Source organism: Cyprinodon tularosa, unplaced genomic scaffold (genome assembly GCF_016077235.1).
Source record: "Cyprinodon tularosa strain WSP-4 unplaced genomic scaffold, ASM1607723v1 ctg4, whole genome shotgun sequence".
NCBI lineage: Eukaryota > Metazoa > Chordata > Actinopteri > Cyprinodontiformes > Cyprinodontidae > Cyprinodon > Cyprinodon tularosa.
The window spans coordinates 1,909,068-1,927,446 of record NW_024039118.1 but is presented as its reverse complement, the minus strand read 5'-3'; the positions used below and the strand labels follow the sequence as shown (position 1 = coordinate 1,927,446).

The 18,379-nt window shown below is 36.4% G+C and overlaps 1 protein-coding gene across 1 annotated transcript in view; it reads left to right on the top strand.

The window, feature by feature from the left end:
• Positions 1 to 18,379, top strand: part of plxdc2 (plexin domain containing 2) — a 103,187-nt gene that overhangs the window by 68,485 nt on the left and 16,323 nt on the right. The window contains exons 5-9 of the mRNA XM_038297928.1: positions 3,111 to 3,233; positions 9,212 to 9,330; positions 10,110 to 10,209; positions 15,492 to 15,587; positions 15,711 to 15,792. Coding sequence (XP_038153856.1) covers positions 3,111 to 3,233; positions 9,212 to 9,330; positions 10,110 to 10,209; positions 15,492 to 15,587; positions 15,711 to 15,792 — 520 coding nt within the window. The remainder of the gene's footprint in view (positions 1 to 3,110; positions 3,234 to 9,211; positions 9,331 to 10,109; positions 10,210 to 15,491; positions 15,588 to 15,710; positions 15,793 to 18,379) is intronic.

The window sequence follows — 18,379 nt, the reverse complement described above, 5'->3', positions numbered from 1 at the left end:
GTCTTCTACAGCCAGACTAAATCCAAAGCGGGTGTGCGTGCTGATCGTGTCTGGGCCCTTCGTTGGCTTTCAAACAGCCTCAGTAAACAGAATTTTTCTTGTAAATGAAACACAGCTCGACTGCTGAGTACAAAGAACTTGTCTAAACATGTTGTCCAATAAAGTAAAGCTTTTAGTCTGATGGTTCTGATAATTTGCACTCATGTTTTTTTTCGTGGATGTATACAGTTCAGCTCATTTTTGAAGGCAGGACACATAAACACATGCAGAGAAACAAAGATCAGCTTTAGGCTTCTCTCCATTACTCACACCTCCTCTCTCTCCTCTATCTGTTGCTCCCCTCTGGTTTCTCTCCTCCTCTGTCCAGTCTCCTTCTCGATATAGTGACAGCTATAATGAATGAATAGACTCTTTATTGAGTGGCCTGCAGCCCTCACCTCTTTAGTGTATTGAGAGGGTGTCTGACTTTCTTTAGACTGTCTATTAACCTGGGCTGTGTTTTCAGGCTGGTGGAAAGCAGAAGCAGGAACACAAATACAATGATTTCACTCTGCTTTATGTGTCCAGACAGGTGTGTGTTTTTTGTTTAAGGGTATTTCTAACCTTTTTATAAATGGAAAAATTTAAAACAGCGTAAACAAACAACATAACAAATAAAATTGAGGCGCTAGTAAACCTGTAGTTATTCAATTAGATTGTTTTTAGGTTTGCTGCTAAGAAATCAGGTAGATCCAACAATCATATCTATTTTCTGTTAAAACATTATATCGTTAAAGCTTCTGTTAAATGGAGTGTAGGGCTTTTGCAGCTGTTTTTTGATAGAACTTTCATGTAAAGCTTGGGGGGGGCATATATCCCGTTCATGAGACGATCTAAGATGGAGCACACCAGAAACCCATTTTTCTCTTCTTACTTTTTTTCTCAGTCTTATATGCATAAAAACTTATTTCATTTTCATTTTCTTACACTTAAATAAACCTGACTGTATCTAAAGTTACTTAAAAAGAGATATTTACATATTCATAAAAGGATATTTTTAACAAATTTCAAACAGGAAGCATAGCTAAACTTTTCCAGGTATAGATTAGTAAGGCTTATTTGGGAAAATATGAAGTTATTATGGATACTTTTGACAAATACAAAAAAAGAGTAATTAAGCTTAAGCACCTTCTCCGAAGCCAATCATCTTGCTAGATGATCCCCTTCATTTAGCTCCTGGCCCAGCTTCTCTCTCCTATACACAAGCGAACTTTCACCCACTTCCACCCCATCTCCTCCCTCATTCTAAGTCTCACTCATCCTCTGGCTTATTCCATAACAATGTGGGGTCAATCAACCTTATTTCATTTATGTCTTCAGCTTATTCTGTCTTCTTCAACCCCAGTCGGCCTTGGCAGACTGTCGCTCACACTGAGCATGGTTCTGCTGAAGGTTTCTTCCTGTTAAAAGGGAGTTTTCCTCTCCACTGTCGCTACATGCATATGCAGTGCGAGGGATTGCAGAGAGTCGATGAGTCCTCCCAATCAGCTGGTTTTCCTTAGATAGAATATAAGATTATGATTGCCTTACCTGTTTAAATGAATTTAATATTTTCTAATTGAAACTTTTCTGTCTGAGTTTCTCCAGGTTGAAATAAAAGTTTATAAGTATTTGTTAAAATTACCTTAAAAATCTTCCAACTTTGCAGGTGAGAACTGTTGTGGTGTTTTAATACTCTGAAACCTCCTGAAAAAACACTTATTTTGATTACAGTTTATCTTTAAATCTTCCTGCAGTCTTCCTGAAGGCTTCTGAAATATTTACACAGACACAGCCTACAGCACTGCTTATTCCTTATCAATGAATACTCTTGTATTTAAGGAAACAGTAGCTTTTAAGGGGTAAAAAACAGTGTACACATTCTAACTTCCCAAAGGATGCTGTCTCTTTACCCCACTCAATCTTTTTCCATGTGGTATTACTAAATCAAGTCTTTCTTTTTTTTTTATCTCTGCAGCAGTTCTTTTTACTGACAGCACTTTATATCAAATGTCTTTGGGGAAAGATTGATTCTCCTCACATTGAGCTCTCTATGTGATTTCCAGAGTGAAAGATAAGATTTTATATAATTCATGGGTCTGGATTTGGTGGTATTCTTATAGAAAACAAAACAAGTCTGCATCATCAATACTGCCAATATAGACTGAAATACATATGTTGTAAAAAAAAAAAAGAAAGAAAACTTGAGCCATGATGTCACAAAACTTCATGTCATTGGAAATATTTCTACTTTTATAAAATGTTTTAAATGTTTGAGCAAGATTTAAAGACATGTTCACATTTCTTCTAGTCTTAATTGGAAAAAACATGCTATTTAGAATGAATTGACCTAAAATGAAGCCTGCTTTTATGGCAAATTGCTAAACCATCTACTCAAGTTGTGAAGGACATAACAGCTTCTGGCTTTAATTTAGAATTAAATATATTTTGTTGAAAATAAGTTTTTTTGTTAATCATTTGTGGTCTTCTTGTAAAATATCTCTGTTACATAGATTGTCAAACCCATGTGTGTTCTTCTTTTGTTTAAATATTTCTTTAATATTTTTTATATTTTTCCGTCACTTAAAAAAAAATCTCTGTTAATTTAAGGAACAGTTGGACCTTAATGTGTACAAGCATCAAAAATAATTTTTTTGCTTCTTCTATCGCATGTGGTCTGAACGTAGAATGATACTTCTGGACTTTTTTTGAGTCCGATGCTGAAGGTGTAAATAGTCACTGCTGCCTATCTCTGGTTTAGGGGGCAACTGCTTGTTCCTGCAAATAATGTTAAAGAATCTTTAAAAAAATTCCTGCATCCGGATTTTGATGTGAATCATCAACAAAATTTTATGGATCGTTCTTGAGGTGCACTTTTAGTAAACGTTCATTAAAATCGAGTCATAACTTTTCAAGTTAACCTGTACACAGACAGACAGACAGACAGACAGACAGACAGACAGACAGACAGACAAAGACACAAATTTGACTAAAAGCATGACCTATAAGCAAAACAACAAAAACTCCTGTGTGTAAATTTTATCCATTCCAAATGATATCTTATTTATTTGTCTTTTTGTTTGTATGTACAGGTTTTATTTACACTGGAGATGTGGTTCATCGGATGCTCACAGCAACACAGTACATCGCTCCCCTGATGGCCAACTTTGACCCAAGTGTCTCAAGAAACTCTACTGTTATTTACTTTGACAATGGTGAGCTTTTGTGTTATCTTTTTCAATTAATTTTAATGAGGATACAACTGCAGTTCTCTGTTATCTTTCTCATATTAATTAATCTCAAACTGAGAAAAATAAAATAATTAATCAGCACTATTCCTTATCATTGCAAACATGAATTCATCAGATTATGTGTCTCATTTTTGTTGTTCTTCTGTTCTGAATATTACATATAATCTGGGATGGGGGGATTCAAGGTTTTCTGTTTTGGTTTCCTGCTTTGCGATGAGGATGGAGATGATAACATGAAGGAATCAACTCTATTGCTGTGTTGTAGGTTTTTGAAAACCCTAACTGGGCGTTTGTCAAATTAGCAAGGAAATCCAAAACATGCACAACAGATCATAAAGGCTTGATTTAACGCAAAAACATCGCCATCCCATATGTTGCTGGAGTCTTTGAAAACTCAAGAGAATTTTCTCCAAACACAAATTCCCAGTACATTTCAGACTAAACAAGACCCTTAGATCGAGGCTGGGGCATCCTTAAGACAAAACCCCCAAACCTAAGATGAACAGAGTGGTGTATGCAGTTCATTGCAGTGATGAATGCTCTGATCTTCATAAAGTAAAGTCTGAAAACATAAGTGAAAATTGTCTTTAAATAAGTGTAATTTTCATTGATTTGATCAGGTATATCAGAAATGTTCTCAACTCAGTAAGATGATTTGCATTTGAAAAAATAGAAAACACCTCAGTTATCACTTATTTTACTATATTTTCACTTGTTTTTTTTTATCTGTTTTGCAGTGTAACTCTACACACTATGGCTACATGATATTAGAAATCTTGAATTTAGGATACAATTGGTATATATGGCAATTAAGATGTTGTCAATGTCAGTTGTATTTTAATAGCTACATATGTTGACCAAAGGGCTTCACATAAAAGTTTTTAAAAAACAAGTACAATCAGAGGACCGCCATAAAATCAGCATATACAATAAAATAGGATAAACAGAAAACTATAATATAGAAATATCAGATGATAACATGGAGAAATTACAACCTGATAGGACTCAACCAAATATGAGTTGTAATATACTCCTGGTTCCCTCTTTCTTCTCTTTCTCATCTTTGCTTCCTACACTCTGGAAACTTTAGTAATTTGTCATCAGAGTGTGCAGTAAGTATCTGCTGGCATTGCACTCTATTCACCTGGACAGACATTACATTGCACTGCAAAAATGTAATCCCATAGCTTGAAATAAATCATCTAAAAATGACCAGACTTGAAACAATCCTCTGCACACACTGATATATACCTATGTCTACCTATGTCTCGGATCATCCTGAATCTGAATTAGCAGTAACCTGGTAAGCCAGATTGATGATGTGTAATACTATGCTCAAGTATTAATGTGGGACTGCTCCTGCCAAATCAGGTCGCAAAATGATTGCTATTCAGCAGAACCTTTTGATCTGATTGCCTGCAGTGACAGCTTGTGCTGGCATTCCAAAGTTTGGATTTACAACAGTCTAAACATTTCCGCTCTTAATATTCTTCAATAATTAAATCCTTGATTCTAACCAATCAGATGGGATAGCAGCAGCTAAACATATGTCCTCCCGCACTGCCATGTATATTTTGGCTTAGCTGTGGGGTTGGCAGCTCTTGCTTTCATGACACCTTTATTGACCAGCCTGTTTTTTTGGGGTCAGGCTCAAATGATTTAAGCTGGAGTGATACAATATGGTTTCTTGTGTGTATGTGAACTCACAAATACAGAGATAATTCAGCTTGCAGGGGAGGTTATAATTGCAGTGGTTTTTACAAAGTTTTAACTTCATGGTGATGCATGCCCTTTCTTTGGTCTGTCAGATAAAATGCCAATTAAATACTATGAACTTTGTTGTTCTAAATTGACTAAATGGGATGAATTTAAATGGTAATGAATATGTTTGCAAGCCAGAGCCTCCCTATCTTTCCTATTCTGTGTATTGTCAGTCTCATCCATCACTTTTCTCATCACTGTCTCACTCTCTGTAGCCGACTGACAGACCAACTTTGTGACCTTTTTCAGAGAAGCTCATCAGACTTTAACGACAACACAGCCGATCGATCAGCAGCGTAGCCTGCTGTCTATCAGTCAGCATTCTGCCAATGAAAAAAACAGGAACGACACAATCCACTGTGCCTTCATTAAAAATGTAAAGACAAGTTTGATGAAGCGTTCACAGTAGAGACAAGCTGTTTGTTCACAAACAAAGCTGTGTGCGGTTTGTGTGAAAATGAACGACTCCAGGAAGCCTGGCTGTCTGATGATCTGCTTTGTTGCTTTTTTGTTGATTAGAATTCTAAAAAAAGATGAAATATGACAGGCGAAGACGTGACTCTCACATGCTCCTGTCTTGGTTAACAAGTCCTGTTTTAACCGTCTAACAAATTCCCCTAATGAGCTTTTGTAATTATTTATTAAATATTTTAATTACATTTATTTGATTGTTCATAATGCATATTTAAAACAATGACAAACATATTTAGCCTTAATTATTATGCTTAGGACTGCCTCTTATCCATTAGTCTGACATTTTGCTATGAAAAAGTTTGAGAATAATACTTTCTAATAATGAAACTCTAGTCACACATAATTACAGTCTCCGTTTCCATTTCTTTGGGATTCTTTTTTTTCCTTCAGTTTTGTGCTTGATGACTCACTACCAACGCTCAGCTACACTTCACACATCTGTGCCGGATCAGACACTTAGATTTCAAAAGTAAAGTGAAAAAAAAAAGTTTTTAAGAGTTGGATCAAAATCTTCTGAATTATTTTAAAAGATGTAAAAACACATATCTTTTCTGAATCAACCAAAGTCTCTTGATTATTGTTGGTAACTTTGGCCATATAATACAATTCCTTAACCCATACCTCGCTTCCCCTTCTCATTGGCCATCTTTTCATTGCCATTATGGTACTTTGGTTATCCCAAGATGCCACTGTTTGCACCTGCATGCTTGATAAAAGATTCTACCCCCTTAATAATTATTAATGAATCTCCCAGTTCCATGGTTTTTATTATTTATTTTATTTTTTCAGCGCTAGTGGCTCATGTTTTCGAAAGTAAGCTATGAGGGGGGAGAGACATGCGGCATAGAACCACAGATGGGATTCGAACCCAGGTCGGCCATGTCGGGGACTAAGGCCTTTCGTACATTGGCCGTGCGAGCTAACCACTGCGGTCATGGTTTCATTAAACAACTTGTTTATAGATGAGCAGGTGTTTCCTTCTCAGATTTTCCAAACTCATAAAGAACAAGGTACAATTCTGCCTGATTTGCATGTAATGGCTCAATTAAAATTCTAAAATTCTAATTCAAAAATACTTTATTAACCCCAAATAAAAATTAAATGTTGCAGTAACTGTCTGCCTCTTACTGAAGACACCTGTTTAACAGTCTGCTGATAAGGATATTCACTGTTGTTCAGAATGTTCTTCACTTTATGAAAAATTGTCTCTAGTGTTATGGTTCTGCATGGGACAATCAAGGGTGTTTTTGAAAAATAGTCCTCTGTTAGATTTTTGCCCCATTGACAGAGATTGTCATGGATTACTCACTGAAAGTTGCACTTACAGAAATCAATTTTGTAAAAAATAGAAACAGCAGCCAAAACTCCAGACCCAATTTAGATATAGAAGAAAAGCTTCCCCTCCTTTGTTTTTAAAGGTGCTTAAGGAAGTTATAAAATATGTGGGGTGTATTTTGTTTTTATTTTTCATTTTTGCTGTGTTGAAAACAAACTTGATCCTGTTGTGTTTTTACATTTGAGATAAGACTAAAATCATTGTTAACATGTTGCATCTCAGAACAGTTTAATTATACTCTGATGCATGAAAATCGGAAACAGAGACCTGATTTCTTTTGATCATAATTACATTTCTCTACTTTCTTTTTCCTACATTCAATCTTCTAACACTTGGGTCACAGTGTTCTGAAAATATGTCATCTGTCTACTCATGAAACATGTGCTCAGGCAAGTCATCCATAAATTTCTTACAGAAGTTCATGTGCAAACGGTCGCCATCTCCTAGCTGTCAGCAAAGAAGCTGGATCTCATATTTACTTGAATGGAAGTGTTCTGTGTGTGTAAAGGAAAAATTGATTGGCTGCTGTGTAAACAAACTTTTATTACCCTGGCAGAGAGCCCAATGGCTTTCACATCAATAGGTTCTCCAAAGTCCACAGTAAATCAACCTGATGTTAAAAGTAATGCAAGGTCCATTCTGTGGAGGCCAGAGTTGAAGGCTTTTTTACAGAATTATTCCTTGATTTATTCCCACCTGCAGTCTGGATTCAGTTGGACTTCTGAGTTTTTTAACAGTCCACTGTCTTCTTTATAATCTTCTGAATCTTTTTTTAAACTTAATTCATGTGTTAAAAATTTTATAAATTCCTCTCTGTGCTGTAAGAACATTGATTATTTAGATTTCCAATTCCTTCTGTTGATCAAATCATTTTTGACCTACTTAGACTGAAAAAATGTTATTTAACTTTAAGGTAACATACAGCACATGAGCAAAATACATACCTGTTCTAAACCTGCATAGATTTCCTTCTGACACCTGGCAAACACCCGAATGAAGAAAAAAATGCAAAAAAAAAAACGAACTAACAAAAAAAAAAAAATCAAATTCTTGAGGATAAAACATAATGCATTGATCCAGGCACATTTTCTTCCTTTCCTTTCAAAAGCATTATGCCCCCCCAAAAAGCTACCAGATTTTTTGAAAATGCAAATAGATGTTAGATGTAATTATGCCGTGCACGCATGACTCCCATCTCTTAATGATGGAAAAACCACACAAGAGTAAAATTGATAATTGGAAACAATCCAAGATTAGATTGAAGATATTACTGTAAATAAGAGCAGATGTGCATCAGGGAAAATTATTCAGCTGAAATATTTTATTAGAAAATTAACTCATTTATTTTGAACAATTTATTGACTTAATGTAATAATTAATTCCTGAATTAAGTACTTAATGTGTTCCATTACATATCTACAATCACCAAAAGGGATGCTGAGGAACAGTGGATTTTTCTGAAACCATATTTCAACCTGTAAAAAAAGTTAAACCCTTGAGCCTCTGACTGGAAGTTGTGAAAAAGAAAGAATTTTGTCTATAGAATACAGATTAATGTAAACTAGATGCATAAACACCTTCATGTAAAACAGAGGGATCCTGGGGTACTTCCTACACCACATAGTGCAGCCATTATGATCATGTTTAAATAGGTTTAAAAATTTTGCCTATGTTCAGTATCAACATATCTTCCAAATGAACTTGTGATTCAAAGAGCAAATAACTGTAGAAATACGTTAGTCAAAGCTTTGCAGTAGCTGTGGAAGTACAATCATGTCTGGAATCTGAAGTGTTGCACAGAAAGGATGTTTGCCTGATTTCTGTGTTTACACACCTTTTAGACACAAGTCCCAAATTCTAATGATCTGTGTAAGGTGAAAAACATGTTTCAATAAACTCAATCCTCTTGAGCTTTCACATGGAGCAGTAGGAATCTTTGATTCTTTGTTGAAAGAGCAAATCTTCACTTTTTCTCCACGTTGTCATTCAGCAAAGTCTTGCACAGCATGTGAAACCTCCCCCTGTAGTTACAAACTGCCCGAACTGTATAATCCATCACAATGGGGACAGCCTTTTGGTTTTTGGGTTCTTTAAAAGCTTAGGTTTTATTGTGGTTTGATCCTCCTCCAGTGGAGTGATATTAGTGTTCCCTCTGATTCAGTAACAGTCTCTGTGGTTCCTACAGGCAGATAATCCCTTCAACAAACAAATCTTTTTGGCTTTAATATTTTGTTATTCTTTGCCATGTTCTTTATCTGTTTTTACTTCAGATAGGGTTGTGTTTTGGTGTTGCTGAGGTTTCCTTTATCCTCTTGAGCTTATCCAGCATGGGGAAATGTATGCATTTTAAATGCATTTATTTTCTTTTTAGGCACTGCTCTGGTGGTGCAGTGGGACCACGTCCACCTGCAGGACAACTACAACTTAGGCAGCTTCACCTTTCAGGCCACACTGCACAATACGGGAAGGATTGTCTTTGCATACAAAGAGGTAAAGCCTTAAATACTGCTTGATCTTTTTCTTTGCTGTTTTTCTCTTATGGCTGATTCTGTTTCATACCTCATCTGTGAACATTTCCCCTCTGCTAGTGTTTATGATTGCGCTGCCACAAATCATACTGTTATACTCATATAAGCCTTAGCCCCTTGAATCCAGATTTGGAAATAAAACATGAAGATACTACAGATTATTTTTATGGAGTTTGCAATTTCTTAGTCTTTTTTCCCCATTGTTTCTTGGGATGCACAAAATGTTGCATGTTCTTCCAGCCATAGCCATTTTGACAGTTCTTAAAGTTAATCTTAAGGGGATCCTATTGAACAATATGTTAAACAGGCCCTATCATGTGGCCATTAGAAAATGAAAACCTTTAATTATCTATTTGTCTTCAGCGGAAATGAAGTTCTGACTCATTCCATGCAATCAGTCAGCGTTCACTCTTTTTTTTCATGCTGTTTTTAACTTTTAACACTTTTTAAAATATCTTTGTCACTTCTGAAACGTTCTTTTGAAAGGTATGCTCAGCATAACTGATGCTTGCATACATTACAAAACAGCACATTTCTATGACTTCATTGTTGCATCATTTTAAAAATACCAACATTATTTAGTACCCTTTAGCTGTTTGTTTTTTTCTCTAGTATATTTCACAGCATTTTGAGGCTCTCACTGTGAGACATAAAGCTATTTATACATGTCAGTGTTCAAGATACTGATCCTAGGAGATATGTTTATTGCTGATTATTGATATTCTCTTATTTCCTATTAAGCTTCCCATCGAGATATCACAAATCAGCTCCGTCAATCACCCGGTGAAGGTTGGCCTGTCTGACGCCTTTGTGGTGGTCCACAAGATCCAGCAAATACCCAGTGAGTATCTGACAAGTAGCCGAGTTTTAGTTTTTTAAACCAGCACATGAAATTGTAAACATATGACAAAATCTGAATGTAAAGAAATAACATACACAAAGTTAATAGAAGTGGAGAACTCTGGTTGTCTTATACAAGAAGAGCTTGAATATCCAATATCCAACTTCAAACCACAGTTGTGCTGACGGCTCGGTTCTGCTGCACTGTAGTTGACCAAAAACTCGGACCCTTTTGAAATTCCCCCGGACATTTTTCTGGATATGAAAAGTAGGACATGTCTGGGAAAAAGAGGACGTCTGGTCACACTATGTAATACATTAATACTTATTTCTGTTATTATCAATGAAAATATTTGCCCTCATAACGACTGCTCCTTTAGCATGTTTATATATTTAAGAAGTTAACATCATGTCAACATCACAAAAAAAAAAAAAGTGTATGAAAGTAAAAATGTAATTTCACCCCTTGATGAATCATGAATTATCCATGTGTAATCACATTTTATCTTGTCCATTCTCAGTCAACCAAATGGAAAATGTTTGAAAAGATAAAGTGAACAAAAATCTTAAACAGCAGCCACAGTGTCCTAACATAAAATAAGTATCTCTGACATCTATCAGTCAGGAAAAGGTTAAAACCATTTCCAAGCCATTCGGATCCGATTGATTCACACTAAGAGTCATTATCCACATGAAGAATCATTGGAAGTGTAGTGAACCTCTCTGTAACTGGCCGCACTTCTGAAACTACTTCATATCGACAACACCTTTAAAATGTCACAGAACCATAAACAACATCTTCAGTCCTGCAGACCTTACTTGTAATGTCAGAGTAAAAATAAAATGCATCATAATTTGGTACAAAGAAAAAGAAACAACAGATGATTAAACAAATTCTTGCAATTAAGAATCCAGAACTATCTAAAAAGGAGAAGCCCTTTTCTTAAAAAAAATAAAAATAAATAAATAAATTTGAGAACAAATAAAAAAATGAAATGGTTAAAAGATAAGAAAGTTGCAAAATCCAAAATGATGGCCAGAAGGAATGAAGATGATAAAAAGACCAAAAACATAATTTATGTCATGATTTGATTAACATTCTTTTTTTTTTTCACAAGTCATGACAAATTACCCCTCCATCATTGTTAAAGCATCTGTAATTGTGCTTTTTCGTTTTAGTTCTAAAAGATGTTAAAGAGAGAGGACACCTTCAAAAGTGATTATTTATAGACAGATATTATCTCTTCAGGGAGAGGTGAAAACAGCAGAAGAAAATAAGATGCCATAGCAACTAAATGCTCAGCTGTGCTATTCATCTAATATTCCTGCAAGTTCTCCTTTGCACTGTAGTTGCATAGAAGAGCTGGAAAAGATGCTGCTGGAAGAATAAATGACAAGAAAAAGACTTGCTATATAAACCCTGCTGAGTCTGCCAGGGCCAATGAAACATTAACTCCCAAGATTTATCTAGTCTCCTGGCTACAGTTTCTGCAAATCTACATGTAAATTTAAAAGTTAAGCCATATATCTGCCTGAGCGCATTCCAGCTTACATTTAAAGCTTATCATGCAGAGGACAACGTATTTTGACAGATTGTTACATCCCTGTCTCACCAGATTATTATCTCTGCTCTTTTAACTACATTAAGACATGATACTGACTATGACCGCTATAGGCTACAGCAGAAAGTTGCTCTGCTGCCAATTACTGCCTACCAACTATGGTTATGAGAGGACTTTATTTGGCTTTAATAATGCATTTCATTTTAGCTCCAGGAGGAAGATTGAGCAGAGAGGGATTTGTGGGTGTCCTGTGGTCAGATTGTGTAATTAACAGGTCCGACATAAGCTCATGTGACAGCTCAGCTTTAATACACTTCTCTGAAAAATAATTAAACTTCTCTTACTCAGAGATATTTCTTTAGATGAAGTTAAAGCTCTGCTCCCCAATTTTTGTACTCCTACTCTTCCAGCTCCAGTGTGTGACCAACATGCAGAGATTGGAGCTGGGAATTATGTACAGTAATAAAGAGTTTTTAAATAATACTAAGATTAATCAAGTGCAAGTGTTTTGTGGGTAGATTATTTCGTAGTTTGTGTAAGGGCAAACTTATAAATTTTGTGAAATATTTTCAGAATTTTGTGTAAATTACCTTTTATGGTATTAGTTCCAGTCCATCTTCTGTGGGTTTCTAAACTGCAGCTCTAAAGTGTGAGAATTTGAGCACGCCATCTACCATGGGGGTACAAACGGGTCCCTTTTCCCAAGGTTCAGGGTGGGGGTCGTGTGGGGGTGTGGAGGTTGGGTGGCTGAACTTACCTGACAAATCTGTATCCAAGACTTTTTTTTTTTTTTAATGCTGTTTTATACTTAAAGGTATAGTGGATGATGTTTTTTTTTTCTGGGTAGATTATCAAAATAAGTGATTCTCCTAATTGTCAATCTTTCTGGTTATATGTTTACGTAAGGCCGTCCTACGTGCTCGTCCCCATTTTCACTTACCAGTGGTGAGTCTGACATAGTGGAAAAATTGCAAATTCTTCTTTTGGAAAGTAAGCTTGTATGAGAGATGCGAACAGCAACTTTTAAACATTGTGCAAATGGAGAAATGGGCTTGTGCATGCTCTTGCACGTGTTTGATAGGCGTTCCCTCTTGGGAGTGGGTACAGGATTGTGATTGTGCATTTTTTGGAGAGGGCAGGTCTTTTCAAAAATTCTCAAAAATCCTCCGCTGTACCTTTAAGTTTCATCAGATCTTTAAGTATCATTATTTTCTTTCAATTCTTCACTGCAGTATTGGGGAAGTTCCCCCTTCTCCCATTCCTTTTAAACGGTTATGCCACTGATGCAGTATCTGTAAAGTTTAGCATGCTGTTTGCCCTCCTTCCTGGGTCAGGCAGTGCTTCATCAATTTATCATAGATACTGTACTGAGACTCTCCCCTGAGGAACTCGCCTCAATCCGCAGAAACCAGGTTATTTAGCATCTCTCTCACCTGCAGAAAATTACAGTTTATTATCACCCTTATTGTGCAAAAACTCAGCAGTTTCTGTCAAGGATTTGTTGTCTGTCTTTGCTAGATGAATTTATAATTAAGACCACACCAACAGGTTGCTAAAAGATTGCAATGTTTTAATTTATATGCCAGGCGCCTCCATGGCGGCATCGATAAGATCAGGCAGGTGCTGTGGTACAGGTGAGAAAGATTTTGGCAGTAACATTTTGTGCTCAAATCTATGTCACACAAGCGGTAGTCTATAAATGGGATAAATTGTGTTCGGAGCATATATGGAAAGCCAAACCTGCCTAATATTCAATTAAAAAGTGCCAAAAGTTCTATTTGTAGATGTAAAAAAGTCAATAAGACTTATGATGCATGCATTAATTAATTATTTTTTCATCCTAAATATATTTATTCCCCTATATATAATGTTGGTCAACTGACTGCATTCAAAAGTCGGGGAACACAACAGACATGTCAAGGGAAATTTTTGGGGAAAAATCAGGGTTAATTCATGAAGCAATATTTTAAGATTTAAAAATGTTTCAGGATTTTCATGGTTCATCTGATAATAAAACGGTATTGAAGAACTGTAACCCTTTAAACAGGCTATTTTGCCTAAACTGAGGTAAAAGTCACAAAAACCAAGAGGCTCAGGTAATGCTGTAGAACCTGGCTGCAGCATTTTGCTGCTCTGTACAGAGGTTGATCACCAGGAAAAACATTTTTGCACTTCACTGTTGTAGCAGATGAAAAGAAAGTGATTGTTGAAATAAAGCAGAGGAATTTCCAGCTTAAAGTTTACCGCAATCTATGTGGAGGAGTCAGCAAAGATCTGGGAGAAGATCAACCGTTCATATCAGACCAAAGTTAAACTTTTTGGGCTGCAAGCAAAACAGTATCAGTAGCGCTGTGATTGCCTTAAAAACACCATTCCCATGGGATATTGGAAAACTATTCAATTGGAAAAGTGGGAAGCTGGTTACAGTTTATATGTAGATGGATGCAGCTATGTTTAGTACAATACTAGCACAAAACCTTTTAAAGACTTTAAATGAGTTAGGATATAGTGGCTTAAGTAAAAAAGGTTTAATGTGTTTGAATCATGGTTGAGACTAAAAATCTACCAAGAATCTATGGCATGATTCAACAAAGGTCGTTCCGACAGCCTCAAGCTGGGAAACTAACCTTCCCTAGGCCCCCACTATGTCATTAGGCACCTGATAATCTCTTTGCTTCAAGCAAGAGGAAGTCAGACACTAGGGGAGTAGAGGAAAGAAAGGAAGACTGGACTTATTGTCGGGCTGATCTGAGCTGACTCACAATTCCTTTGATCAGTTGTCCTGTGTATAATCCAGCCGAGCAGGTCTGCAGGGAGGCAACGTCCCATTGCATAGGGAAAGTAACACCATGGCTGGTGCAGTCAACAGGGCCTAGGATCAAAAACCAACCAAGCAGGGGAACTAAGAGAATTTGTCCAAGCGAAGGACATGAAGGAGCCTTAGCCTTAGCGACTAACAAAGCTTTTGAGATGAAAGTAGATTCACTTTAACAGATATGCATGTAAGGGTTTTTTTTACTTACTTACAGGGTAATTCATATAAAATTAGAGACAACATAGAGCCATCTTATTCCTGATCAACAGAAACATGAGCATTAAAAGGTATTTATCTATATTTCAGATGCTGTGAAATAAATGCACTGTACCCCAAAACCTGCTTTAAGCCATTACTTTCTTTATAATGTACTGTAGGTCAAAAACCCAAACTTCCTCTGCATCTTGATAAACATTAGCCTTCCAGATGAGTATGAATATTTGCATCTAACAGAATAATTGTGCAAATTTAGTTCTACCCCTGTGTGCCTGCAGAGAAAGGTCTATTTCTTATTTGTTTAACCTTACATTGGCTTCATAAGGAGACTCTTTTCCACATTTTGCATGGTAAGGAGTTCTTAGACCTGCTAGGAAGGAATATGCTTCAGTGAGGTTATCTGTAATCATGTGCTCCATCTTACTGCATCAGATTCCTTGCTCTTACTGTCAGCTGATAGAGTGGCCTTTGAAATGCCTTAGACTGATATCAGAAAAAAAGAAATACCCAGACTATTTATTATGTCATAGTCTGACACTTTGGGCTCAAAGAGAGCAGAGAAGAGCTGAAGCAGCATCCCGTTTGACCCCGTTTTCCCAGCTGCTATATTTTTTGTCCCAGTTTTCTCAGAGGCTTCAATGTTTAGGTGTTGTCTTCTCATCTCAAATTGTCTTTGTCTTCTGAATGTAGACGTGAGACGGAGAACAATTTATGAATACCACCGTGTGGAGCTCACAAAGACCAGGATCACAAACTCTTCTGCTGTGGAAATGTTGCCTTTACCCAGTAAGAAGGAATCTTTATTTATTTCTTTTTTTCTCTGCAATGGCTTATGTATTAGTCGAGGGTCTGAGGGTCTGCTATCATTTCAAGAAAGGCTTTAAATGTGTTGGCTCTTCTTGTTCACAGCCTGTCTCCAGTTCACCAGCTGTGGTTCCTGCATCTCCTCTCAGATAAACTTCAACTGCAGTTGGTGTCATCGGCTCAACAGGTTTGGCTTCTTTTACTCTCTGTAACACTTCCCTTTATCACATTTTTGGCTGTTATTTACACTCTTGTGGATATTTATTGTTTAAAAAAAAAACTGTAAAGTATTTACTACAGTACGGTACCAAAAAGTGGGGGTTAATGATCATGGTGGCATAATATCTCATTTATGATGGGTGGAATACACCTCAGAATGGATATAGCTGTTGGCTTCTGGTAGACCGAGAGAAACCTATTTTTGTCATACCACTTATGAGAAAGAAGCAATAAATGAAATATAGAATGCAGCTGCAGGTTTTACAAGTTAGATTGACCATCCATATCATTAGAGTATGCTTGATATATTCACCAGAGTCAGGAGATATGAATATATGGGAAGCAGCAGCATAGGTGTAGAAACAGGAGGATGTAGAAGGAAAATTACAATGATGACAACAAGGAGAAACATTAAAAGCAGCTGCTAATGCAATAATATGATAATTACATTGCAAGTAATAAGAAACAACCTCAGACCTATTACATCAATGTGATCACGTCAGAACTTCCTTAATAATTTCTTTTTTTAGGACATTCTAAGTAAGCAAGATGTGTGAAGATATTCTCTTTATCTGCATCCCTTTATGCTGCTGATTATCAGATAGAATGATGACGATGGTCCCTCCTACATAGCAATGCTAATACTGATGGTTGAAAAGCAGAAACTAAACCTTTATGGGGATATTCTTTTGGTTGTAAGAAAACATGGTAGAGCAGATGTGTTACGTATGGTGACAGCACTGCAGTGGGTTGGCAAGATTGCTATGGTGTGAGTATTATTAATAAAGCTGTATTAGCCTTTCTATCAAGCTGAAAGAAAAAAATGTAAGTATTGCTGAACTTTGAGGTGTTTTAATTAGATTTCAGGGGTTTTTCAGGTATTAATTAATAAACATTTTATTTTAAGTATATGGAGTAAAATATACAGGCATTTGGGGGGGTTCTTTAAAATAAATCATATTATAGATGTATTACTACAAGGTCTGTCTGCTTTTGAGAGGAGTTAGACTTTGAAAACATTTAGGAGGATGTGAGATAGCATTAGTACTACACATACAGCATTTTAAACATATATTAACAACAAAAAAGTGAGATTTTCTAACAGAAATACAACCCTGTCATTTTCAACAATCTTTGCAGCATGAATACGAAATAAGCTGACAGTCTAAATATAAAAAATTTGTGCTACTGTTTTGAAGATATAACCTTCAAATGACCCTTTCAGACCTGTCAGTTAATGACTTTGCAGAGATTTTATTTATTTAGCCTTTATTTTCCTCAGGAGTAAAGAGGCTGTATTAGGCAACAGCTCATTCTGACATCCACTTAACTCACACCTGTTCAGCCAACCTCTGCTCCACTTTCCTTCCCCCTTATCCCGCTTGTCTCTCCACACTTCAAACAAAAGCAAATATTTGAGCAGCTAAAGAAGTGTCGGCATTCCTCTCCAGAATTTCCTGACAGCTGAAATGTGAGCTTTAGTGGTTTTGATTTGATTTAGTCGGATAGAAAACCCTGAGTTAAAGACGCACAAGAGCAAAGAGAATAAATTATGGAGAGACGAGACATGATCCACTCCCCATTTAAAAAGATGTTTGCTGTCCTGATTACGTCCCTCTTGGAGGTTGCTGTTTGGCCTGTGGAATGACCGTCACTTCTCTTTTATTGCTGAAGTATTTTTAAAACTGTATACATAAACATTTAATCTGCCACTCCCTGATATTTTGTGCCGTCACTTAATGTGAGTGATGTGTTCGGGGAAATGTGTAGCACTTGTGCACTGCCCACTTTGATTTGTTGTGAAGGCCTTATAAGTCATTTCAGATATGACATTCTCACTGCTTGGCATTTTCAATCTTGTTCCTTTTGACAGAGACAAACTAATTTACAGTAGCGAGAAAACCTGTTTATGTATTCAGCAGTTTATGGGTGCGGAGAGATACTGTAGCGCCTGTAGCAGTATTCACTTTGAGCTGCATTTTAATTAGCTCTCCGACTGTGTTAATATCTCACAGTTCAGCTCCCCTCCCCTTAACTCAGCTTCCTTTAGCACCCCCCCTCTTAAAAAAGGCAAACATGCTTTTGGCATGCACTAATTAAAAAGCATTGTGGCTTCAATGGTTGTGGGGTTAATTAGAGATGCTGATGTTCTGAAAGAACAGCCTCGTTGAACTTACGTCTCTGTGAGGAGCTGGGACGGCACAAGCTCAGCACCTCTTTAATGCAAAGGTTCAAGTTGATGAGAGTGGTTGTAGCTATTGTGTGCAACTGAGGTTCTACTTTGGTAGAAACCCAGAAATTAGTTTTTCTATAAAAAGAATGAACAAAAAGGTGATATGCATCAGAGATTTAACATATTTTACTGTCAAAGCCGGCTTAAGGAATGAGTTACCTGATTGAGTCACCGAGTTGACATTTATTGTCAGGTTTTTAAAGACTTAACATATTTTTTTAATACTGCTCCTAAATGGTTTATTAATCAATTTGTAAACCTTTTTTTATTTATTTATTTACATTATTTACAATATTTGCCATTTTGGCATTAATGCTAATGC